The sequence below is a fragment of the Gymnogyps californianus genome, chromosome 28, assembly GCF_018139145.2.
Source record: "Gymnogyps californianus isolate 813 chromosome 28, ASM1813914v2, whole genome shotgun sequence".
Taxonomy (NCBI): domain Eukaryota; kingdom Metazoa; phylum Chordata; class Aves; order Accipitriformes; family Cathartidae; genus Gymnogyps; species Gymnogyps californianus.
The window spans coordinates 7,645,263-7,670,928 of NC_059498.1; the positions used below are offsets into that span (position 1 = coordinate 7,645,263).

A 25,666-nucleotide genomic window follows, 5' to 3' on the forward strand; every position below is an offset into this window, starting at 1 on the left:
CAATCTTTGCATGTGTCCCTTTGTCAGCAATAAATAGCCTCCTTGCCTTTAGCAGGTCTTGTGCTGCAGACTGTGCTAGTGTGGGGTGGAAGTTTCCCTGAACATGCCAGGAGGAGATAGATGTGCTTGCCCTGTCTCCAGTCTCATTACTGCCAGCAACAGCAGCAACTACAGCCGCTGAAGGGCCCTCCCTCAGGCTTGTGTGGCTCCCTGCTTCCAGTAATACCTGGTTGTGTTGAAAAGAGGCTTCAGCTGTAATTAAGGGAGAAAGCTTGGGCTGCCAAAGCACTGGGGTTATTCTTACACCTGCTGGCAGAGAACAAAGTAATGCTAGTTAGCTACAAGTGAACAGAGGGGAGAACCGGATACAGACAGGGTGAGAATAACCAAGTAAGAATAAATTGAAGGATCACAATGAGTGCCATTCCCACAAGAGGCTGGTAAAATGGCACCAGCCTTCGGGGTGTGGAGGGGGTGTAGATGAAGGCTCAAGCTATGGTTGTCTTTTTTTTTTTTTTTTTTTTTTCTCTTCTCTTCTCCTCCTGGAAGACCAAGGAACAATGTGAAATGCTGAATGGTACCTCTGAGGAATTCCAAGCCATCTGTGAACCTCTCTATTGCTCAACAACATTGTGGCTTGTGGAACATGTACTGCAAGTAGCATGGACTAAGCATTGCTGGTTCCTGCCCCCCGCTCTGGTTCCCCAGAGCCTGATGTGATGTCCCTCGCCTAGCTGGGGACCTCATTCTGCTTGTGGAGATGTCAATCCTTCTGAATGGATGGAGCAAACAACCCTTTGTCTCAAACTCCAGCAGCATGTGCCATAGGCCTATTTCCACGCGTGGGCTGATTGTCACAAGCAAAGGATTCACAGCAAAAGAATAACTCACACATTCATGTGTACATGCACACGCACTCATGTACATGCAAAAACAACCTTTTGCCCTTAATGCAAGAAAGATAAATATGATTTTTACAGCCAGCCCCACACATGCTCCATCTGTTATAGTGACTACCTTAACCTCATTAATGGGCCTGTTACCAGAGCCAGTGTGACAGCAATGTGCTACTTACACAATGGGTGTTTTGTTTTTTAGTAATTCAGTTTTCATGAGATTTCTGTGACAATTGCAGAAGGCTGTGATACTGACCCATTAGCAGTTTCATGGAATTTTTCATTTATGAATGTATTGTTCTTTCAAGCCAGCTGGGAATACAGTGAGTGAGTATCTAATTTTAGTAAATGTGTTTTGTATGTGTATGTTCTGTAACCTACATAAATCCTCTGGCTGGTCTGTCCATACACTGGAGGTGGAGAAGCAGGGCTGCACTGATCTGGATATGCTGGTTTATTTGGATCAAAAATGATCTTGTAGTTCTTGTAGCTGGTAGGCCTGTGGGTCTGTCCAAACACAGCTCTGCTCTGCAAGCTACACTGAAAGCAGTGCTTTTTTATTGAATGTAGAAAAGTCTCCTATCTAAGTTCAGTATTAGTTCACTTTACTAGAAGAAAGGCAAGGAGGTAGAAGTGAACTGAATCATACTCAGTGGCAGATCCTGGCTATTTTGGAATATGAATGTCAGTTTCCACCATTTAGGTCTGCCACAGTAAGAGTGTCTGAAAAGCCTGTTGATGGAAATCCAGTGTTACATTTTCTTCAAGTTTAAGAAACATAAAATCTATCAGAGGTGTGGGGAAAAGCCTTATAAATTCTTACGCCTCTCTTGCCTTTGGTTAATTCTCCACCATGTCCATTTAGGACTTAAACAGGCATGTTGTAGAAGCTTCTGCTCTGCCTTATCCCCCTACACGTAAGCCTGGCTCCCTGAAAAGTCGAGGTGGACTCATAGCCCTGAGGCGGATTTGTTTTTTACTTAAGTAATTTGAATGCTGTGTTTCTCTCCCCCCCCGCCCCGGGCTGCACTCATGTTCAAGCTCTTCTCTACAGACATGAAGCTCTCAGCCTCGCTCTGAAGCAGGAATTCCCTGGCCAGTTTTGCATCCAGGATTTAGAGTGTTTAGAGTGAAAAACACCAGCTGTCACCAACCACAGGACTGCAGGTAGCCTGCCTTCCGAGAAAGCCATGTGCTGAGGCCACATGCCGTGTTGCAAACAAGCTCTTGTGCAGCGGAGGTAAGGAGCACTCATTTGCACAGTCGAATTGAGCAGAGCCAGTGAAGGGATGAGGACCTGCTGGGGGACAGGTGTTGATCAGTGCCCTGAGGGCACACAGGGGGCTGCTGCCAGTGTAGAAAGCGGAGCTCCCAGTCCCTCCCCTTCCTTTGAGAGGGGCAGTAGCTGGAGGCTGTTCTCTGTGTCTCATCTCGGGGGGGGGTTGTTGGGTCTCTAGGGTCTTTTCTGTGTCTAATTAGCCTTAGGACTTGGGGGCAGTTAGGGTAGAACATGCCCTACCTCAAGGTATCTCGAGTAGCATTGGATTAGCGCACGTTGCTAAAGCAGCATTGCTGGGCTGTCTCCTGCTGCAGTGCGCAGAGCTTGTTCTGTTGCAGCACAAGCCTCTGGCCTGGGTGCTTCCCCAGGCCCCACCAGCTCCTGAGCCCTTGCTGCTCGCAAACACAATTGTATGGCCTATGAAAGGACAGGCAGTGGCTGATAGAGTACGAGGCACTCAGGACCGTATTTGCTGTGTGTTGAGAAGTGGGGGTGACATTCAGCTAGAAGTGCCGGTGTTGAGCTGGGGCAGCCAAAGGCGCCTCGCTACCACTGTTCTCTGTGTCACAGGGCCGGGCTGAGGTGGCGGGTGGTGTCAGGGCAAGCTGGGGTGAAGCGGTCTCCAGGTGGCATGGACCCCACCCCGGCAAGGGAGTGAACTGACCTCTTTCTCTAGGAACAACCCTTGAGGAAACCTCTCCAGAATCAGAGCCTGGGACACCTCCCAAGGACTCTGCAAGCTGGTGAGGTCTCTTGGTCCCTACAGACATAAATGGTCAGAATAGGCACTCCTCAGCTTCTGCTGAGATGTTAGTGCAGTTTGCTGTGCTGATTTCTTGCTATGTTTCTCTTAACAAAAGTAGGCAGGTTTCATAATTTCTCTGTTATGTGTTCTTGCAAGTGGTTTTAAAACCCCGTATCTGCTGGACTGTTTAAAAGCATTTTTTCCTTCAATAACTTTTCCCCTTCATGGGGTTTAGTTCATTTGTACTGGGATTCTTTAATTATGTGGAAATCTTCAAATAAGTACACATCAGTTTAGCAGATGCAGCGTCAGCCAGTGGGACATGCCTAGGTAACCCTGCCTGAGGGGGATCCATGTTTCTGTCTCTCAGAATCAAAGCAAAAAGGACAGCAATGGTAGTGCCTCCAAAACATGCTTGAAGCTAATTCAGGGAAATAGAAACAGGTGCCACAAAGCAGCAGCTCAGCAAGAATGTCAGAGGCACTTCAGGTGCCATTAGCTATTTCAGCTAATAAGCTCCCCTGAGATACCTCCCTTTCTACTGCTTTGCTTTCTCACCTGATACCTGTCCATAGTTCCATAATGGCCAAGAGAATGGTTATTAATCTCCTAAGCAGAGGCCCTGACTAAGCAGTGACTCTCTGCAGTGCAAAGGAATATGTTTGTTCAGCTACTCTCTTAAGAGGCCAGACACAGGAAAGCCGTTAAGGAGTTTACAACTACATAGGCTGGTATCTGTAGACGTGTTCTTCAGAAAGGAGTGGGCTGCAGAGGAGGGCTGTGCATGGCTGCCCTCCCTGGCTGCAGGAAGCAGGGAGGGGAATGTACTCTCTTTGCCAGCCTGAGGGGTAAATACTGCTCTGGGGCAGTAAATGCTGCCCTCAGGGTTGACTGAATGGTAGTCTCCTGCTGAGGCCTCCATTGAGTTCAGCTTTGCTCGTCTCTGCCTCTGTGTTCAGCATGCTGGTGGGCACTTCCCCCTTTGCTGTCTCATCAACGTGTCAGCCATCAAGGCATAAAGAGGTCAATATTCATCATGCAAAATGGTTTCCAACATTGTGGTAGATTACAATGTTGCTGTGATTCAAATGCAGAGGAGGATGGGGAGATGCGTATAGGTGTCGTTAGGGCTGATTCATTTATCAGAATGAATCTCCTGAGTGTATCCACAAAACTAATGCCAATGTCCTTCTTGGGAGCGTTTATACCTCCATAAAACATTACAAGGAGTCAAATGTCATGGTCTTATTGCCCTTGGAGTTACCTATACTCCCCTGTGGCTGGCTTAATGGTGTAAATGACACACTGCTCCTGTTGGGGTCACCTCATCCCCAAGCCTGAATGCTGAGCAGAGCAAGCACAAGTTCTTCCTAAGACTCTGTCTTATGGAAACCTCCATGGGAGTGTTTTACAGGCTTGCGTGGGAGCTGCTTATCCCCCTCCTGGAAGCTCAACTGTGGCAAAGCCAAAGGTTTGTGGCTCACCAGAGCAGGGAGCTGGCAAGTTCCACATGCTGACCCCACACTGTAACTGACAGGCTTAGTGCTGCAAAGGAGACAAGTCCCTCTTGGGCTCAGGTTAAAAGTACTGACCAGAAGGGATCATGGCCAGCTCTGGTTTCCTTTGCTCTGCTGAGCCTCTTAAATAGGTGTGAATGAGAATATGCTGTACACGGGCGTGTCTGTCTGGTACAGAGAGCTCGATGCTCCCACCAGGCTCTGTGTGGTGGGACAGGAATGGCACCAAAGGGGCAAAAAGGTATCTGCTGTTCTCCTCATCTTTTGAGGTGACACTGCTCGGTTCATGTGGCTTTTGGAGTCTTGGCCTGGCAAGGCCAAAATTCATTCCTGGCAGATCTCATCCTGGCACTCTTCTCAGCACTGCTAGGAATGATGCATTGCCCCTTCCAACCTGCCTGCAGGCCCTAGGCACGTTGTCAAGGCTTTGCCTAGCCAGATGACATCAGCCATTTGTGTTGTATACAGCCTGAAAACGATAAATGCACTTTCTAATAACTCCCTTGTCTTCCTGTTCAGTGCTCAACCCATAAAGTGAGATTTGCTGCTGTCCTTGTTCTTCGTTATCACTATTCATACTTATTTCAGGGTATGGAATCTGGTAATAGAAATATTTCCTGGGTTAGCCTCAGTGAATTGCATCAGATAGTTGAGCTCTGCTTGGCAACCCATTAATATTAGGGGTAATTCCTTTGCCCTAGACAGTACACTCTAAGGGTACATCTGGGACATGCTGTAATGTTACATGTTAATTATTTACTATGACCAGAAAGGAACTTTGCGTCATGTTCTGGGTAATAGATTTATGGTGCTTCCTGCTTGGCTTTGTACTGTTGATACAGCAGGAGTAACAGCAAAGCCATTGTAATAATAGCAACGACACAGAAAAAAAAAATTCTAGAAAAAATTACATTAGGAAAAAATGACTGCTGAGAATTTATTTCTGGCTGGTCCCAAAGCGTCATCACATTCTGAGGAATAAGCCACTAGAATAAATCTTGAATATAATGAGTAAACAATAGTAAAAAAAGTGTGAGAATGTTAGGTATATTTGCATCCAGATGTCAGAGTGTTTGTCATGAGCAGAACCCTGTCTTTAGAGGGTTTTCCATGACGAAGAATAATCTCTGTCGTACCTTTCTTACCTGCCTAATGTAGAGCAAAGCTCAGCTGTGAATTTGTATGGTGAAGGGATACTGAGTCAAAGGTGTGTTACACTGGCTGTATATGCTGTCACTATGTATTCGGCTCGGGAAAAGACAGCTCTGCTGTCTGTATCGAGTTGTTGCAACTTTGCTGTATGAACAGGAATGTGAGTGACTAGATAGCAAAGCTGAAACATCTTCTGTGTGGTGGGATGAGGCTGGCACCTTCAGGACCAGGATGAGAAATTTATGACACTTGTCTGTTACCTCCAGCATCTTTCCCTAATCAGCTGCCTCTCTGTCTTGCTGAACTGGAAACACAGAGTGTATTTATTGACTCCCAGCTCTCTGATCTGGTTATTATAAATCTCTGCCCTTCGGAAGTCACTGCCCCTCAATTATCAGAACCTGATCTTGCTGATTCCCAGAACTGCTCTGCAGCTATCGATCTGTTGCACTGACTTGACAAACCTGAGTGAAACATGGAGCTAAAATTTCACCCAAATGTGAACCAGCTCCCTGAATTCCCTTTCTGGAAGGAAGATTGGCTGGGCAGAGGGTAGCCCAAAGAATACTGGATAAATGTAAAATCCTCGGGAATCCTGCAGACTGAGATATTAAGTAAAAGCAAGCTACTAGTCTCATTCATTAGAAACACAGTGTTGCAGCAGGGTACAGCCCGCACCTACATTTTGCCTCCAGAAGGCATAAATACTTCCCTTAGGGAGGTACCTGACTCTCTTGAGGTAGGTGCAGTGTGAAAGGACTCCTCTGCTTCAGGGTAATTCCTGTCCTTGCTGTAGCCTTCACTGAGGCCCGCATGGGTGGCTGTGTCCTGGCAGAGCTCTCAGCTCTGCTGCCTGGGACAGGGTGCCACTCTCATTGCTGGCGTGCCCTGATCATGTTACCAGCTCAGCAGGTGGTAACATGCTCACTTTCCTAGTAAGCAACCTGGAAGTGCCACTGCTCAAGACAGAGATGACGTTCCGGGAAAAGCTACTTAAAACCATGGGGCTTGGCTCAGTGGCCAGTGTACTGTCAGTGTGGGAGCGTGGGCGATGTTCTCTGCAGCTGCAGAGAACTGTTCCCCTGATACCAGGTGCAGCCAGAGGTTACATATTTCATTGTGATCTTTCAGTCTGGGTTGCATGACTGGTGGTGAGGATGTTAAGGGAGTGAAGTGTTCATTTCTTGAACTCCACCAAGATTCAGAAATAAACACGCATCCCTAAACTCTCTGGATCAGCTACCCAAAGCTGCAAGCTGGTGCCAAGGAGACAGGCAAAGCAAGCTCAGGAGGTAAGGGAGGACTAGCCAAGGGCTGAATGAAGGTGCACTGGCCAAAGACATAGACCAATTTATTAATTGTAGTATTTTTACACTCATAAATAGTAAAGGCAGCTTATACCAATGGAAGGATTCCCCTTCACCCTCACTTCTGGGACACCAGAGGAAGAGTGCTTGCCAGGTGGGAGCAGGGCAAGGCAGGATGTCCAGGAGCTGCCAGAACACCAAGTCTCTGGACTGCTCAGGGCACACAAAGGCATCAGCAGAGCAGGCTGCTCTGAGTATCTGGCCTCTCCTCAGGCAGGGAGAGCTGCCTTTCCTGGCCCTCATGCCCGGGGACAAGGCTGGGAGGGTTGGCATTAGCCATGCAGAGGAGAGTCATCAGGGGAAATCAGGCTTTCAATCAATATACAGAGTTTCCTCTACAGTGGCAGGATTGGCAATGCTCTGTATTCAGCAGCTGGAACATCAATCATCTGAAGCAGTAGGAAACAGGCTTTTTCTGTATGGGTACACTGTACTGGTCCTTGTCTAACTGGGCACATGGTTGGAGCTGCTAATTAAAAAGTGAGGCACCTCTCAATGAGGATGTGGTGCCTATTATAAATGTTCACTATTGTGGAAAACCAGTCAAAGTCTAGTTAAGCTGCATGTGCTGCATTGGGCTGTAGACATAGCTGCCTTTCCAGCACATCTGGATTTCCCTCAAACATGCAAACATCAGTGGAGGTTAAGTCTAAATTCAGATATTAAGAACTATGTATGGTTTAGGTTACTTTGTAAAGCATTTTCTTAACGCACCTCCGCCAGGTTCTTTTCTTGCCTCAGATCATTTTCTAGCTCAGCCCAGGATGGGCACGCTCAAGAGCCTGACAGGTCTTCAAAGATCGTGAGGATGTTTGTTGAAGAAGTTGTTCAGTTTGGAAAAGCCACTACAATGAACTGGTGGCTCAGGCCTTGCTGCCTCCTGCAATCCCTCTACCTGAAGGTGACATTGGCTTTGACCTGTGCCCCAGACCGATGCAATCAGGCAGCTCTGTAGTTCCCCTAAATTGTATGTTGTGCCATGTACTCCAGGACTGCTCTAATCCCGGCCAGTGCCTGCAGCTACCCTGCTCAGACAGTGCCTAAATACCAGATAGCCCTGGCCTGAAGTGTTAGGAGCAAGGAGGTAATAAGGCAGGAGCATGCACATACAAGACAACAAGTATTCCCCATTCCCACAAAGCAGTTCACAGGGAAGGCATATGATCTGTGACCACTGTGTTGCAGCTGTCCTGGGGAGAAGGCAAGACTGGCCTTGCAGAGGTGAGTCCATGTGGGTCAGAGCCATCCCTTGCTGAGGGCAGGTTACACAGAGGTTCAGTACATGTACTGGAGGAATGGAGTCAGCAGCAACATTGTAGCATCCTCATATCTGAAAAAAAGCCCAGTAGGATGGCATCTCCTCCCTCGCCAAAGAGAGGGACTGTGACAGGGTCGTTTGTTCTGGCTGGAGGCAGCAATTACCTGATCCGAGCAGCGGAGCTGCAGCTTGAGCAGCATAAGATGTCTGCATCACTGAGAACAAGTCCCATCCTGACAAATATGAGGGTCTTATCACAAGCACACAAGAGCCCTGTCAACTGTCAGGTGATTCTCCACATGTGTACCTGAACACTTTTCCTGACCAAAGCAGGTATTCATAGTTTATTGCTGCCCTAGGCTGGCCTGGAAAAATGCTTATACTGATTGAATACTAACCAGACATCTCCTTATATACACAAGCAAGGGTGGCACAGTGTGCTCCCAGCAATGCTAGTATGTGTAGCCTTTGCTGTAAAGCTGTGGAGGGAGGCTCCCAAGGTCTGGCAGATAAGTGGCACTCTGATCCAGGTGAGAAAGAGGCACTGTGTCCTCCTCACTGATCTGCCGGTCAAACTCTGCCTTCAGAGTTGGCCGCTGGTTATCAGGGAAGGCCAGAGAGAACAAGGCTTCAGGCTCACACACAAACTTGTACACGTAGCGCTCTCCAGCCACCTGCAGGGAAGATACGAGATGAATGCTGCAGGCACACAGGCAGCACTAGGCAATGCTCCTCAGCAGCGGAGAAGGCTTGCAAAACCATCTGGATGCTCTAGCACATTGCCCTGAGACACGTCAGAGTTGTAAACTTCTTGTGCTGTCCTCCTGCGTCTCTGCTGCTCTGGTCTCCCCTGGAATGGCTCCTGGGAAATGGGAAGCTGCCAGCTGACTCTTTGTCCAGGTAGCAACAGCATCAACAGTCCCTGACCAGTCTGTACTGTGACATAATTACACTCACAGTTATCCTCTCCAGTACCCTGGATCTGGAAGATACCATCCCTACCACATAGGACCAACCCCCAGGCAGCCTTTCTCTCACCGACAGCAAGTCTAGACTGATTATATGTCCTTGCAGCTGCATAAATTCCAACTCTTCTGACTGCAGACATACAGAAAAAGAAAGAAATCATGATTCCCCTTTGTTTTGTTTCCCATATGTTGCCTAGATTCAGCTCCTTTACACCTTCCTCATTTAACTGCTGCGAAGAGAAGTTATGGGGAAAGAAAGCTCAGGGTGCCTGGCTAGCTCAAGTACATTCTGTACCTATAAGACTTCCTGTCTCAAACAAGATAAGCATCACTAAAGGCATAAAAACTCCATCTGCTTTGCAAACTGACCTTCTGCATGATGCCTTTCTCATAATAGTAGCGAAGGGATCGGCTCAGCTTGTCATAGTTCATGGCTGGACGGTTCTTCTGGATACCCCACAGCCTGGCTACCTGTAGAATAAAGCATCAAAATGCATGAATGTCTGTGAACCCAACCCAAGGGCAAAAGAACATTATCCAGCTGATTCTTTTTTGAGGAATGGTACCACACCACATACAAACATTTACAACATTTAAATAATAGACTCAAACAATAATTATTTAGCAGCTTTTCAACAAGAAGAGTAGAACTCAAACTGAAGCACCCTACATCACAGAGAGGCATTCTCCTTGCCACTACAGAGCTCATTTGCTATCACCACTTCTCCTCACTCTCCGGTACTTTGAAAGCTTGAGGATGCCAAAGGACTGCTTCATCCTATGTTGCACTTTATCTTCAAGGAGCCCATGTTTACCAGGAGCCCATGTTTACCAGGAGCCCAAGTACGAGGGAACACCTCCATTGGAAGACTCATGTGCCTTTCTTCCTCCTACATGATTTTCAGCTTTGTCCATGAGACTCAGAAATCTGTTGTAAGCCTATATCAGCCCACCAAAACAACTCATCTGCACTGAAAGTGCCCATAAAGGTTGATATGTAGCAAGAACAGTGCTAAATGCAGCTCTGATTGGAGCAAGATATGAACGGATATTACAGACACATCTCCCAGATATTGTCAGATGTCATTGGGTTTTTTGGAACACGGCAGCATTAGAAATTACGCCTTAGTTGACATCATTTTGATATAAAAATATATTTAGACTAGGACATATTTTCTTCCAGATTTTTATGAAAACTTCTGCGATCAGTAGGGTTCAGAGCTCAAAACCTCAATGTCAGCCTCAAGTATGGAGCGTGATAAGACAGCACAGGTCACTGCAAGCTTGAGAGTGAAGTGTCTAGGGAAGTGGAGGCAGTGGGTAATTTGACTCACTGCATTGCTGGGACTCTAAACTCACAAGCAGCCTTTCTTAAACCTGATATTTGTGTCCCCCAAGTGTTTTGACCTCTTCTAAAAACCTTGACTTGCTGAAGGGTCTAGCGAGCAGCACTGGTAGGCAGCAGCCTTCACAGGGCAGAGGAAAAGCCACTTGGGAATTTGCAGCCTCAGAAATAGTGGCTGCTCCCCCTGAGCCTGTAGAGAAGCTAGTTTCACCTCTTCTGGCTCAATGAGCTTGAACTCCATCCCTCTACCAGTCCAGGCAATGAAGTGGGAATTGGTCGGATCGTCCAATAAAGCCACAAGAAATTGCCAGAGCTGGAGAGATCCCCGTCTCTGGTATGGAGGTCCTTCCCGGTACCCTCCGGCTTCCTGCTTGACGTCTCCTGCTGAGAAGAACAAACAGGATGTTTCTAAGGGTAACAGTGCAAAAACAGTTGCAAAAAAAAAGAAAAAAAAGCACATTTCACAAATGTTTACCTGGAATATTTCAGTTCACATAAAACAGAGCGGCCAATTCACCAGCAGCTCTTCCAAGAGGAGCTCTGATGAACTTCACAATTAAGCTACTTATGCTAGAAGGCCTGTTCGCTGCTAAAAAAGCTCAAAAAATGGGATACCAAAAAGCCAGGTATGAACCACAGCTAACACACCTGCAAGAACATAGTGTAACGAACTATGTAGACAGTGGTCAAGTGGCTAGCAAAGATGCTGGATAACCCTATCTTACACGCAAACTGCAAGCCATTCGTTCTCCGACCTTCAAATTTTTCTGGAACAACACAGACATCATCTGTAAAGGACCTCATCTGCTTGTCATAGCTGCAGCCTGAAAGAGAAAGCAACATAGGCAGTAATAGAGAAAGACAGGGTAGTACTAGAGGGCAATGCAACGCAGGGAAAAGACGACAGTCACTGAGTTTCTTACCTAATGTATCTTCTGTATTTGAATGGCTTGGATAACTCTCAGCGTTTATGTACATGGAAGGACAGCCAGGAACATCTACAGAACAATTAACAAACTCATTCAATTAAAAAGTACAGGAGGCAGAATGATCTTGCTCTCCAGAGGTGGATAGGTAAGTGCAGCTGTCTAACCAACGTCCTCTTAGGGCCCTCCTAAAGCGTTAGTGGCAGACTGATAATTTTTTATGTCTCAGCCATCCCACCACAACTTTGTCTCCATCATGCTTCCAAACATGAATTACACTAGTAAATTTTTGTGGTACTATCACATGACGTCCTTCAGAGTAGCCAGGGTAGCCAGTCAGTCACCTATACACCACTCTTAATACAAAATCTTGGACAATACATACAATAAATTTGTATGACACCTCTCCCTCATCTTAGTTTAAGATAACTACTGTTAACATTAGCTCTGCTACTGTTTTCACAGGTGAGAAGGCATTACATTTTTCCAGGTGTACTGTGATGATGTTAATAGAGAGCAGCAGCATCTGAATGTTTACTACAGACAGTGTCTCACAAATGTCATTTCAGATGTCTTAAGTCTCCCTGGCTTTTTCACATCATGATAGGGCATTCTCACCAACAGTTGAGAAAACATAAAGGAAAAAATAGCCTGACTTTGAAAACAAGCAGAAAGTCTTTTCATGATCTCTGTGCAGCATATATTGTTGCCTGGGCACTGCAATTTATATCTTCTGTATCTTGTGTTTTCTGAATCAAACCTATTTTCCATCCACAGCTGAAAAGGAAGCTGTAGCTGGGAGCTTTGGAAAGATTTACCTTACGTTTCCCGCATACTCCTGTGTATAGCCATTGCTTTCAGCAGACATTTTGCTGATGCTAAGGGCAGAAGGGTACTCTGAGCTGACAGACTGTGTATTATTACAATCATAAACTACTCTCACAAAAAGCATTCTTCTGGGTTTGCACATTTCCTTCCCCTGTCTGGACAGAAGGACCCAGTGAAAGTGTAGTATCAGCATAGCCACGGTGGTGGTTTCTATACCCTCATAGGAGTTTTTCATTTATGCATTTATTTCTGCTAAAGGAAACAATTCAAAATGTCCATTAAAATACCAGGAAACCAGAAGTAACATTCCCTCTAGAAGAGGGTATCGTGATGTCAGGGTAGCAAGTCTTTGGACAGATCTGCTGAAAAAATAAGACTTATCCCTTGTGGAAAAATAAGAGGATTACCTGATTGATCTGGTATTTAGAGAGCTGTTTTTGGAATTACGAACTTTTTGCTCTTGTGATCCTCTAAAATCTCTGCTATCTGCTCTGTGCGCCCTGTTTCTATGGGAAGTAGCAGGTGGAGGTTGACACCACAAGAGACACAGAGCAGCACACTTGCACGGAGCCGAGTCAACCCAGACGCCGCCCTGCGCTTATGCCTGTCCTTGGAATTGGCCAGTTTATTGTTAGCCACCCAAGTCTCTTTAGACTGTTTTAGTTTTAGACTTTTAGATCTGTTTGTCAGAACAAAGCTGGTTTATCTTGCACGGTAAGCTCCAAAATGGGGTGTCAGCTTCCTCTGTGACCTGCTGCAGCGAGTTTCCAGCGGGTGTCAGCTGCCGGTGAGAGACCTCAGCAGTGAAAGCTGACACCCACCAGCTGGGCTGGGAGAGCTGCATCTTTGCCTCCATTTTGTGAATTAAATTCCTCTGCCTTCAGCCAGGGAAAAGGCACAGGGCCAGACAGTGTCATGAGCTGCAGCTCAGGGTTGTGCAGTGCAATCCACACACCCAGAGCAGCCTTCCTCTGCCAGTGCTTGAAGGTCCCCTCCTGCTGCAGGGATCTGAGACAGTTTTTCTGTAAAAGCTCCAAGATATTTGATTCCTTCCTTTCTGCTGCCATTTACAGAACGTCTTCAGTATAATTTCTTCAAAACTGACCTCACTTCTCTCCCTTTCTATGATCTACCAGCTCACACATCCCCCTGAAGACAAAAACTCCCTGTGACACTGGGAATGCCCTTTTCTCCATTTCTGATGGTGTGAGTGGGCTAATTATGAATTTTGAGAGTCTCCCCAATGGCTACTTATTCCCTTGGAAAAAAATGCATGCCTTTAATCTAGTTTGAATCCATTTAACATCACCTTCTAGCTCCTATGTCTTGTTAAAGCTTTCTACTATCTACCAGAAAGTCCTCTCAGAACACGGTATGGAAAGTGAACGTCCCAGCCTTCTCTTGGATGCAGTCAACAGACAGAACTGTTTGCGTTTCCTGCTACACAGCCAGTTTCCCAGACCACACGTGCTCCTGAAGATGAAGTAGTACTGTTTCAAAGCCCAAAGACCACCAGTGATGGATGTTCACCCAGGAGGTTTCTCATCCCCACTGGTGCCTGGTTTACGCAGTCAGAAAGAACTAGTTCTGCCTACCTGAGTCATACACATAGTCCACCTGCTCCTGCTTGATCACCACAGCTGCTGGGTACTGATGGCTGCTGCCCGCTCGGCTTGCTTGGTCATACTGCAGGTCGTGGTACTCCTGTTTGAAGCCCTGGTGAGGGTACTGGAGGCAGGGCTTGGACATCTGGCGCTGGTAGGCAATGCGGTCTTCCTGGGCCATGCCCTGGGAGGAGGGGAAGGAATGGCACATCTCCACGGGTGGCTGGTACGCAGAGCTGGAAGAGGGGAGAGGACATAGGATGGCTGCTCTCTCGGCTCTCTGATCTCGGCCCTGGTGCAGGGCTGGTTGAGGGACAGAAACTTCCTCGGCCTCAGCCTGTTACTAGGGCTGTAGGAGCTGCACGCATAGCTGGGGCAAGGAAGGGACCCCAATGAAAGACGTTTCCAAGGGCAGCTACGCAGCCTATCATTCACAGCATCTGACGGGTTAGACTTCTTCAAACCCTAGGCAGCAGTGGTGGGTCCCAGGTACTTTGGATGGGGGGGGATCCTGTGATTGCTGGAAACTGAGCACTTTAATCTGGATGCTGCAGCCCCTCCTCCCTGAATCACCAAGGAGGGCAACCCTTCTTGCCAGTGGCTGCCTCCTCCTGGCAGTAACTCACCTGTTTTCGCTGAGGTATCCACAGCTGGATGTGGAGTGGGGTGGCCCCGCAGGGGTCAGGAAGCTCCTGTCCTGTCTAGGGAACTGTTGGACCGGTGACTGTATCGGCGTTCCTGGGTTGGGGGACTTGATTCCAACTTGTCTGGGTTGATCATAGGCACTGGGACAATCAAACAGATATTGGAGCATTACAGTTCTCCGAGAAGGACTTGTGGCAGCACCTGGGGAGAACGCGTCATAGGCAGACACGCTGTCCCTCTATGCAGCCACCTAGGCTAGAAAACTCCTAGCATAAACTCCTTCCTTTCTGATTATTGGTTGCCCCCACGCACAATAGCAATAACCTTTGAAGCAGAAAACTGGAGGTGTCTGTACTGAAGAAGCCATACTATAACTCAGGCAAGTAGCTGGGACTGTGGGCAATGGTGTCAGGGAGCTCCTTGCGGGACAGATTTTGGAAAGCAATGGGGAGAGAGAGGCTCGTGACAGATGTCAAGTCTGCTCTCAGCATCAGGACAGCTGAGGAACAGCACTAGGGAGAAGAAAAAAAGAGGCAAGCCCAGATCTACTCTACACAGGTCTGAGCTATCCAGTGCAACAAATGGCAGTCTGAGCAGGCTGCCATGAGCTGACCCACTGGTTAATTTGTATTGCAACACGTGTGCACTGCCCTTACCCAGCAGATAGACCCAACTGTTGTCATAACACTTCATTATTAGGTAATGCAGTACACTTGATTTCGTAACAGCTTGTGTCCCTCCCCTGTGTAAGCTGTGTTACCTGGTGTAAAGGCACTGCTCGCCATTGTGGTACTGGAATGGCTGCTTATGGTTGCAGGACAGTGTGGGGTCTGAGGAGGGACTCTGCGGCTCCTTTTTAATCTTAGCAGGAGGACTGTGAAAAGCTACTGTGGGAGAGAAATGAAAGATCAAGTTGACACTTTTCTTGTTTATGCAGAGATATTTTTATCAGCCAGTAAAAAGTCAGTTGATATGCCACCACCTTGTCCTTGTTCAGCTGGCTCTGAGAGAAATAAAATACCAATATGCACAACTGTTCACTGGACTTCCCTGAGCTCTGCCCTTGATTTAGTAAGGTTTGTATGATACATCAACCTTAAAAGAGCAAATCTAAGGTAGTGTTAACATGCTCTGTGATAATCCAGAGCACTTTTTGAAAAGGATTTAGAGTGGGTATTTCCTAAGCTGTTCAGAGCTGGGACACACATTTTCTGTTATGTCATAAGGGGTAGCATGCACATACTCTATTTTTCAACACATAAAAGCAAAGTTTTGATTTGCATCATGCAAAATGTTCTTTCATTGACATACGTGGTAAGCATGTCTTGTGAGTAGCATTACCAAGTAGCACTGCATTAAATTATAACACACTAATATGATGACACATTGTAGATTTCCTGATAGTATTGTTTGTCCTGTAGGACAATAAATGTAAGGTTTTTGTAGACACAGCTACAAAAGCTGAAGGTTTTCTGTGGGAAAATACTATTATATGTATCGCATGCTATTACAGGCTGTCACCAGGCTAACTTGCTCACAGACAAGTAGTGTTTTCAGAAGCACCTAACCAATTTAGATAGCTAAAATCCCTTTTCCAAAGGCACTGCATCAGTACAAAACAGAAGTCTGACTTCCAAGTCCTTGCTTTCACTATAATATACCTCAAAGTTCGAAGAGCAGCTTGCAGTCCTCTCAGTAGCCTCCCTTTGAAGTATCTAATTTCATTAATCGTATCAGGTTTATACTTCAGTACTCAGGAAAAAGGCCAGGCCCTTCTACAGGATACTGTGATTCCTGGGCAGGAGGCTGCCACACTGGCACTCAGCAGCTACCCGTGTAATTTCCAAATGCAGGTTTCCCTTTGTTGAATCTCTTCTGCGCTAACAGTCCAACATCCCTGAATGTGGGATTGGGGGAATCTTGTAACCACTCTGCTCACCCAAAACACCAGTGACAGTCCAGGAAAAAAGTAAAAGGGTTCCTTTTCATTTTCAGTGCACTGGTCTGTGGTCATGGCCTGATGCAGACGAGGAGGGATATTTCTGGGCTGGTTAGAATTTCATGAATAACAAATGGGGGTTGCAGTTTACAGCACCAGGAAGTAGGATGTGGGTATTGTTACTTATGCTTAATTAAATCCAGCAGGGAGCAAAACTTCCTTCACTAGTTGCTCAGAAAAGCCTATCCTGGCTGAAGGACATGGTAAGCATCTTCTACCTTTGCCTGTGGGCTCTGCTGGTGCTGTTAGGACATCACAGACACTTAGGAAGGAAAGAAAAGTAAAGCCAGAAAGGTACATAGGTTTAGGCTTGTTTTTTAAACAAGGGAAAGATCTACCCTCCAAATCAAAACTGTAAGCTTTTAATAAAGCTAGCTCCAGTCCTTCTTCACCAGCTTACTCCCACCTCTTCAAGCTGACACGACGCTGCTTACAAAGCCTGGGACTTTCAGAGCTGTGATTACAGTTTTAAGGATGGAAAGTAACATCCTGATCTGTTAATACTTCATATTTTTGCTGTGTTTATTTCAGAACTGACCTGAACTGTACGTGCACCAGCCATCCTCAAGCTGGTTCTCCCTCACATAAAGAACTAATTGTCCCTTCAGAAGTGCTGCAGCAAGCAGCTATCAAAAAGGCTGGAGAAAGGGCTGCTGCTGTCTCTCTTAGCACAGGATATTAAGGCCAATTTCTATTGTGAACATCCCTTCCCAAAATTAATTTTCTCAGCAAGAAAACCTGCCAAGAAACCCCAAACCTGACTCCTTTTGCCTGTGTTTGGTTTCAGCCTACACCAGAAAAGCCCATATTTACATCACACCAGCACCCAAAGGGATCCAAACAGCTTGACAAAATCAATATAAATAAATAAATCCATAAGATACCAGAGCCTCGTATTGTTTCTGGCTCCCACAGCCAATCCTGGGGCTGCCATCAATCATAGCAGAGGGGCCTGTTCACGAACAGCTCTTGGCAGCGTCCAAACTGATGGCAGGTGTGAGTGTGCTGACCCAGCCGCCCTGCCCCACACCCAGGATGGATTCAGTATCCCAAGCATGACACTCCTGCATCTGTGCAAACACCCCAGGCCCAGGGAAGGGTCGAAAGAGAAAAGGGTCTTTCTATGCCTGGGCCATCCATTTCCCTTCTGTCTGCAGCAGCTCTTTTCAATGTAGGGAGTAAACAGATATATAGACTCATCTAAAAATGCCGATGTGTTGGCTGAGTCTTGGGAGAAAAAAAAAAAATTGCTCTGTCCAGTACACTGGACTGCAAATGAAGTTTCAAGAAGCTAGATGTGCTAGGAGCAGCCAATTCTTTCCGGCCCCTAATAGCTGGAACAGGCTATTGCATTACAACTAGCTCATTCGTTCATTCAGAGTGAAACACGGGACCAGCCCTCTCCTCAGTTCTAGGTCAAAAAGAAGAAGAAACAAGATACATGACTCAGAGAGCAAGCCCGGCTGTGCTGCAGGGCCAAGTCCAGGGAAAGGAGGTAGACAAGAACAACCAGTGAAAGTACTTCATTTTAGTTTTCATGGGGAAAACTGCCCTGGCCAGAGAGGGGTATCAGCATAGGAAGGGTGCCAAAGTCGACTGCACCACCTTGAAATGGACATCTCTACTCTCAGTTAGCTGCCAGACATGTATATGCCCAGGGAATGGTGAGGCATCTTCTTGTAACCTTGACGTGCCTGTCAAAAGTCAGGCTCCTCCAGGTTCCTGCGGCTGCTTGCAACACAGAGCTATTCCCAACAGTCAGTATTCACTTCAGGTATGTGGTCTGAGCCCAGCATCAGCTTCCAAATGAAACGGTGGCGTGCTGTGAGGACCACCTGAAGCAGGTCCAGTGTGAGAAAAGCAGAAAGAGTTGCATGGCCATTGTGTGGAAGGTTCCTATATGTACACTTGTACCTGTGCAACATTCAGCTCCTTTGTAAGGTGAAGTGCTTTGACCAGTTCTCAGAGCAAACATTTGTGGTACAGTCTGTACAATCCTGTGCAAACACATGCAATCTCTTCAGTGGACAGTTCCTAAGAACAGAGAGCAAGCAGGCTAGCGAGCATATCTCTTCAGGGATACTGTGCCCTCATGCTGTGGCAGGCAGCAAGACAGGACCATCATCTCACAGAGGCCATGCTGGTAGCAGATGCTCAGCCAGAGGCCTCGCAGGTGAGCAGAGCCCCAAAAAAGCACCTGCAGGAGACACAGCACCCATAATTCCATGTACAGTCCAATTTCTTTTGCTTTGGGAGGAGTAATAACAAAAATTTTACCGTTGTCACAGTAATGCACTTTCTCAGCTGTTCAGGGGTGCCTATTATTCACACATACACCAACTAAAATAGACAACTTTTGAAACCACTCTGCATAAGGGACTGTGGTAGTTACCGCCACACAAAGATACTTTTGCATTGTCCAGATGTGGACAGTTAGCCTGTTTTTTTTTGTCACCGTCACAACAACGTAGAAATAAAACGAGTACTTTAGCCTCAATGTCTGTGTGTTGCATTTACGTATTTGTTTGGTTTAAGTGTATCCTGCCCTTCTCCCCTGAGACGTGTGATCGCCCCCATGCTACTTACAGTTTTCTGAATGAAAGTCAGGCACAAATTGCTCATCACTGTCTGGAACCTGAGCTGCCAGGGGCGGGAGGGAAGGAAGGGGGGGGGAGGAGGGAGGGAGAGAGAGAGAGGTGAATTAGATTTGGCACTTTGTATGGTATAATTGACAGTTGTATGGTATAATTAACAGTAAGGCAGAAATAATATGCAGGAAAGATCGGAGCTTTCTGCTGGGATGCACTTTAGTGACTAAGGATAGTTTCCCTTTGGGTTTAATGAATACAGTTGTTCTGCCTGCAGATTTACCCCTTAACAGCCTGCCAGTTTCTTTCTCCCTTACCTTGGAAATAAGGACAACAGCAAGTTTATTATCGCAGGGTTCACAGTTTTCTTTAGAAACATAACATGCAGGGATTTTTAAGTATTTAGAGTAGGAAAAACAACTACCAACTGATAAATTTGGAAAGGTTATGCCAAAGTGATGAGCAGAACAGGAGACATCTATGCCTTAATATACAATCTTTTCAGTAGCTCCAGAAGCAGTGGATCGCTTGGCACTAGTGGAATAGGCTACAATTTGTAAATCAGCAGGAGGAGAACATTCCAGAAGAAAAAAATAAAATTATCCAGTAGCAGGAGAGAGAAATTGTTAGTAGTGCCTTGCATGTATGTGTGATTTCGCAAACGGGAAATGTAAGAGGAAGTGCTGGTGTAGTCATAGAGAACCTGACAGCAAATAGCTGCTCTTTCCCCACAAATCAGTGCAGTAAAGCTTATTCCTAGGCATCTGCCCTGTGGACAGCATTGTTAGTACAACTCCAAGAATAACAGCAAGGTCTAAGATATTTGAATATTTCAAAGATTGTCTAATAAAGATATCTGAAAATCTGCAGAGGGCTCATTTACTTTGGAACAGCCTACCTCACTGGAACAAGAAGTTGCTGAATGTGGTAAGCAGTGAAATAGTTAACAACATTAGCATCTCAATGTTAAGAAGCTTCAGGCTTAATGCCTCCTTTAGACAAACTGGTCAGGCTCATGTGTGTTTGTCTGCTGACTTGAAAAGTCAGCGGCACACTTTATAAGTTGATGCCTCTTCATAACTCAGGGGGTCATATTTATTCTGATTTACAGGAAAGACTAAACTTTGCAAAAGCTGTAAAGCCCACATGGATAGTTTCCCACAGCATCCAAAATAGAGGCACTAGAAGAGTCTTTCCCTATGTACGTCACAGTATGTTTCATCACTTCCTGGAGTAAATACTTATTTTAAATTAGAATGTAAAATATCAGAATTCTTCTTCCTGTGACGCCTATGAAAGATGCAACAGTGGTTGGAAGCCGGTATCTGGTGAATCTGGCAGCTGTGCTGACCCTTATGGCATCATTCGTCCGAATTCCTCATCTGCCTATACATGGCTGCCTGCCTTTTCTGGTCTCCAGCTTAGATCATTCTGTTCATGGATCACCTACCACAATGTGGCCTTAGCCCATGTCTGAGTTGCATTGAAGCCATTGCAAAACATATAATAAAACAATGAAACGGCACAGTGGAAGAAAAAGAGTTTTATTGTCCTTCTTCACCCACAGGTTGACTCAACAAGGTACACAGGTGTGTCCTTGAGAGATTATCCCAACATACAAAAATCAAATGTTATAATAGACCATATTGCTATTATACTAAAATTCCTGTGTTGAAACAGTTCATATGTAATTAGTGCTTTTCTGATTTCACAGAGGAATCAGCTACACAGTCTCCTCTAGCTCCTGCTTCCCTTATTTGCTGAGAAAAGCTTTAATCAACATTGCCCTTGCACATTTACAGAAGGAACAATTCATTCAGATTTTCCAACTGTAAATATAATTGTGCATGCTTGCCCCATTCTACAAGATGGTTTGTGCCTGTCTTTCCTTTGCAAGAGCTATATAAGCAAGACAGAACAGTACTCTTGGACAGCCTACACACAGTCAAGAATGTATGGTTTTGTTGGAGCACATCTCAAAATCACATCCTTAAGCAACAGGACACCAAAACAAGTGATCCAGTCTGGCTTTCTCCCCAGACAGCAGCATCTGTATTTATTTACAGATACCTTTGCATTCTTCCCTACCACAGAAAGAAAAGGTGTTAAGGAAGCAAGAGAGGCACACCATTCTGATGACAGGAACACGTTACTAATCAGAATTTAGCCCGTATTTTGATACACAGCTATTTTTTCTCCATTACTCAGAGCCTGGCTCAGATATGGCCTCAGTCCACCTCCCGAGCAGTCCTCCATCACCCAGAGATAGCAACTAATCTGGTAAATTCAGGTCTGACAAAGAACTAAGCTTTTGGGTGTGCCCTGGGAGAAACCAGGGGGAGAACCTTAACCAGAGCACTTGTCGTGTTAGAGTATTTTATTACTTCTAACAATAACTTTTACATCCCTTTTACTGCAGGGAAGGGAGAGCTTGCAGCAGATCGTTATTTCACAAAATCCCTCACAAACTATTGCTGAAAGAAATGCTGCTGCTAATACATAGCAGACAAACCTGGAGTTTTTGTTATTGCAGAGTGGACAAAAGATTGCACTCTCTCAGCTCTAAAGCAAAGGTGATGTAGTCAAAGTAAAGGGACGTGAGGAGTGGAAGCCCACTAATCTCACTCACTTGAAGCTAAGCTAGAGAAGACATGCCAAAAATAAACCTTAGGGAATAACACTGAGGCCGTGGTTTAGAATGGAACTAGCCAAGCTCTTTGCACTGCAATCACTGTTCCTTAAAATAACCTGTATGACAACAAACTGGAAATACAAATGATGAAGGGTGGGCAACACAAAAAAAACCCTACAAAATTAGTTTTATGAATTATCTTTAACAGGCAACATTGTAATAGAAGAAATAATGGGGATCACGTTGTATGAGCTGAGTTTGGGTTTCACAGCCTACTGCCTTGAAGCTACTACAGTCTATCGCATTGCTGACAATCTCGCTAAGAGAATGACATACTAAAAGCAATAGACCACAGAAAAGATGTGAAATGAAGGGCATGGCTGGAGTGAGAGCATGCAGCCTCACTGCTGGACAGTCATGCTTGCAGACAGCTACAGTCCTGTACTAGAATGCTGAAGTGCCAGTTGCCAGAAGAAAACTTAAATTTTATATTCATTAGCTACTTCATATAGTTGCAATACAGATAGACAGTTTCTTGTTCTCCCCAAACCAGCATCTATACTTAAAATAACTGGGATACCTAATCAGACATTTAAAGCCCAACCCCAGGCTTATTTTACTCACTCAGACTGCATGCGTCAACATGTGCCTCACCATCTCCCACACCGCTTTCAAGATCTGGAGCACCATAACTAAAGCTTTCTGACTAAGGATACACAAAGAAATACATCTTTCTCCTCCTTGCAATCAGCACAGATAACTACCTGTGCAACTTTTCTCCAAGGAAGTTTTTTTGTTTCTCCGAATGCCAAATCACTTTTATAAATTATTTGGCTTGAAATCAGTTCCATACAGTTATCAACTGCCAACTTCACATCATGGCATTCTAACAGATTCTGGTAAAAATGGTGTAGAGGAAAACTTGAGATTTTTAGTAACAAGGCCTAGGATTTTTCAGCATCTGTTTCTTTTAAGAGTGATCTATATGCAGACATTATTCTTTTACCATGCAAAGGAGAAATCAGGTGTTAATTGACACTATTAAAAATATTCTAAAAAGCTAACAAAGAGATACCACGTGAATGAAATCACACAAAAATACATATTGACACATATACACAAACACGTCTATGTGGTTTAAATTTGTTAACATTTTTCATATGGCTGATTGTTGTGAATTTATATTTCCAGTTTGCTTCCTTCCTAGGTTTGTTTCTCTTTTGTTTCAAAAGTAATACCAAGAACTGTTAATAAAATAATAAAATAGCTAGATTTCTTAACTAAGTGTAGTAGAGGCAGAGAATAAATAACATATTTCATATTTTCACTTTCTTTGCTTTTTCTTCTGCCTTGTTTAGGAAGGTACTCTTAAGTTTTCAGTTGCTGTTGTCTTGTGAACAAATGCTAACATATAGACATGTGCAAGACTAATAAAAAAATTATTTTCACCATTCAGAAAAATAATTTTACATACTGGTGAATACAGAAAAACAAACGGTAGTTTGCTTCAGAGGGCAACTTTTCTTGTTAAAAGTCTGGGAATGGGAGTCACCATGGGAGAAAGTAGTTCCCCATATATGCGGTCTAAAATCATAAGCTAGAATATTAAAACATGCACTGAATTACCCAAAGATTTCACTTGGACTCTGACTAGATGCTATGAGCTATTAAAAAAAAAAGGTATCTGCCTATATTCTAAAAACATGCAATAGGGTTTGCATTATCATTTACTAATCATGTATAATAGCAGATTACCTCTTTCTGTACAGTGCTATGAGACCACGTGTGACCTTCCCTTCACCCTAGGGTACTTACGAATTCATTCTACAAGCACTCTGCTACTGACAAACATATTGTAAGAGATTCTATGCAAATTCTTTAGATTAGCGAGCTAAAAATGTTACCAAACATTAGAAAGCCTAAAATTGAAAGTCTACCAGAAATCAGTTCCGAGGTAGACTTATCTTATTGGCAGCTCAAGATTTTTGAAGATTTAAGAGAAACCAGTCTCAAGCATGTGTGCACATTCAGCAGATCTATTAGATGACCAGCAATTAATACCTGTTTTTCTGCTCTGATGTAAATTAGGTGAGCATTTCAATCCTGGTACAGCCTCCAGTTAATTCCTCTTGCATCCTTACAATCCTCACGTTCCTGAACACTGCCTGATCAATGTCCTTTCATTTCAGTTTGAAATGAACATAAAACATTTGATTTCCTGCGCCCCCCTCCCCCCCCTTAATAATCTTACTTAGTTGGCAAATACCTTTTTGGAGGCTTAAAAAAAGAACTGTTCGACAGGATTGTCCTTCACTTATGATAAAATTAGGGGAATAACCCTGCTCAAAATACCATGCATATTTTTATATTATTATTGTTACATATTTGTTAAGAACCTATATCACAGTAAGTACTTTTATATTTATCAAGAGTCTGTACTTGAGGATATGTTTTGAATTTTCTAGAAAATAGATCATTTGTAGTACTGGAATTAGAGCAAGTTCACCAGACTGTTTAAAGCTAGTTTCACTTGGAATTAATGGGACTCCCTGCAATTTGAAGTTTTCTCTTCCTTGAAGTCAAAAGGCAGAACAATTTAGATACCGAACTGAACAGTGTGTAAATTCCAGGAAGGTCCCTTCAAAGAATTATCTTTAAAAAAAGAAAAAAAAAAACCTGAGAAGCACTTTGTTCCCCAAATTAAAAGAATACTTTATTGTTTAAGAAAATATCAACTTTCTGGCAACCAACAAAGATAAGTGACAAATTAGCATAAAATCGAACCAGTTACAAGTAGCCTGAAACGAAAATTGCAACCAGGAAAGCGGGCCAACTGCCAAGTTCCATTCATAAGCAAATACCCAGCACAATAGTGTGATTCATGCGTCTTCATTTACACAAGCCAGAGGTTGGCAAGTCTGAAAAAGACACTTAATGTTTGGAGCTAGGCAAACAAAGCAAAGGAGCAGTACAAACATCAAAAGACAAACAACTGAAAGGCGAACAAAACAAAACAGAGCAAGGGGAAGGAGCCTACCTTCCGTCAGCCAAGTCTCCTGGAACTGGCTCAAGTCCTGGAAGAGGTCTGCACGAAAAGTGAGAGGTTTCCTCAGTGGAGCGCTGGGGAGGGACAGCAGGATGCTCCAGCGACGGAGATGCCGGGCGGAACGAGGAGGTGGGGGCGGAGGCGCAGGGGGAGGACCTGGTCCCTGCCCAGAAGCCTTCAGCATCCCCATCCATCCCTCCTCCACCCCCCAGCCCCCCTTACCTTCCGAATCCTGCGCCGCCGGCAAGCCCGGGTCCCCGGGTCTCTTCCTAGCGCCCATCAGAGCTCCGCCACCGGGAGCCGCCTGTCCCGGAGGCTGCTGCAGAAGGAGCAGATCAGCGCGGGGTCCCTGCCCGGAGCCGGCCCCAGCCCAGAGCCCCCCGCCCGCCCGGCGGAGCCGCCGCTCACCTGCGGGAAAGTGAACGGCACCTGCTGGTCCAGGTACCCCTTCATCCTGCCGCCCGTGCACTGCCTCCGCGGGCGCGGGGCTGCCGGCTCTCGGCAGGCACCTGGGGGAGGCACAGAGGGAGGCCAGGCCGGCGCCGCGGGGCGGCCTCCACCTGCCGAGGTCAGCGGCCGCAGCGGGGCAGCCCGCCCGCCGCCCCCCGCCGGCGGGCGGGCGGGCGGCGCGACCGGCACGGCTCCCCGGCACTCCCGCCGCCCGTGAGAGGCGGCAATCGCGCCGCAGCTGCCGAAACTCGGGGTACGAGGCGGGACCGAGCCCGCTAGCTCCCCTCCGGGACGAGCCCCCGCCGCCCCGGGACAGCGGCCCCCGCCCGGGCGAGTCCCCGTCCCTCACCCGGCGGCGGCTCGCGGCCCACGCGCAGCCGGGAGCGGCCCCGCCCCGCCCGGGCCGGGCCGGGCGGTCAGG

General features: G+C 45.9%; 1 protein-coding gene across 1 annotated transcript; it reads right to left on the bottom strand.

The window, feature by feature from the left end:
- Positions 1-6,891: 6,891 nt before the first annotated feature.
- Positions 6,892-25,374, bottom strand: ETV4 (ETS variant transcription factor 4). The gene is made up of 13 exons (XM_050911875.1): positions 25,204-25,374; positions 25,018-25,114; positions 24,787-24,834; positions 19,116-19,169; positions 15,291-15,417; positions 14,512-14,670; positions 13,877-14,121; positions 11,451-11,525; positions 11,283-11,351; positions 10,739-10,908; positions 9,552-9,653; positions 8,379-8,888; positions 6,892-8,286 (listed from the first exon to the last, which is right to left on the bottom strand). Exons 1-12 carry the CDS (start codon positions 25,246-25,248, stop codon positions 8,667-8,669), a joined length of 1,413 nt encoding a protein of 470 aa, XP_050767832.1. The 5' UTR covers positions 25,249-25,374; the 3' UTR covers positions 6,892-8,286; positions 8,379-8,666.
- Between the last annotated feature and the right edge of the window lie 292 nt (positions 25,375-25,666).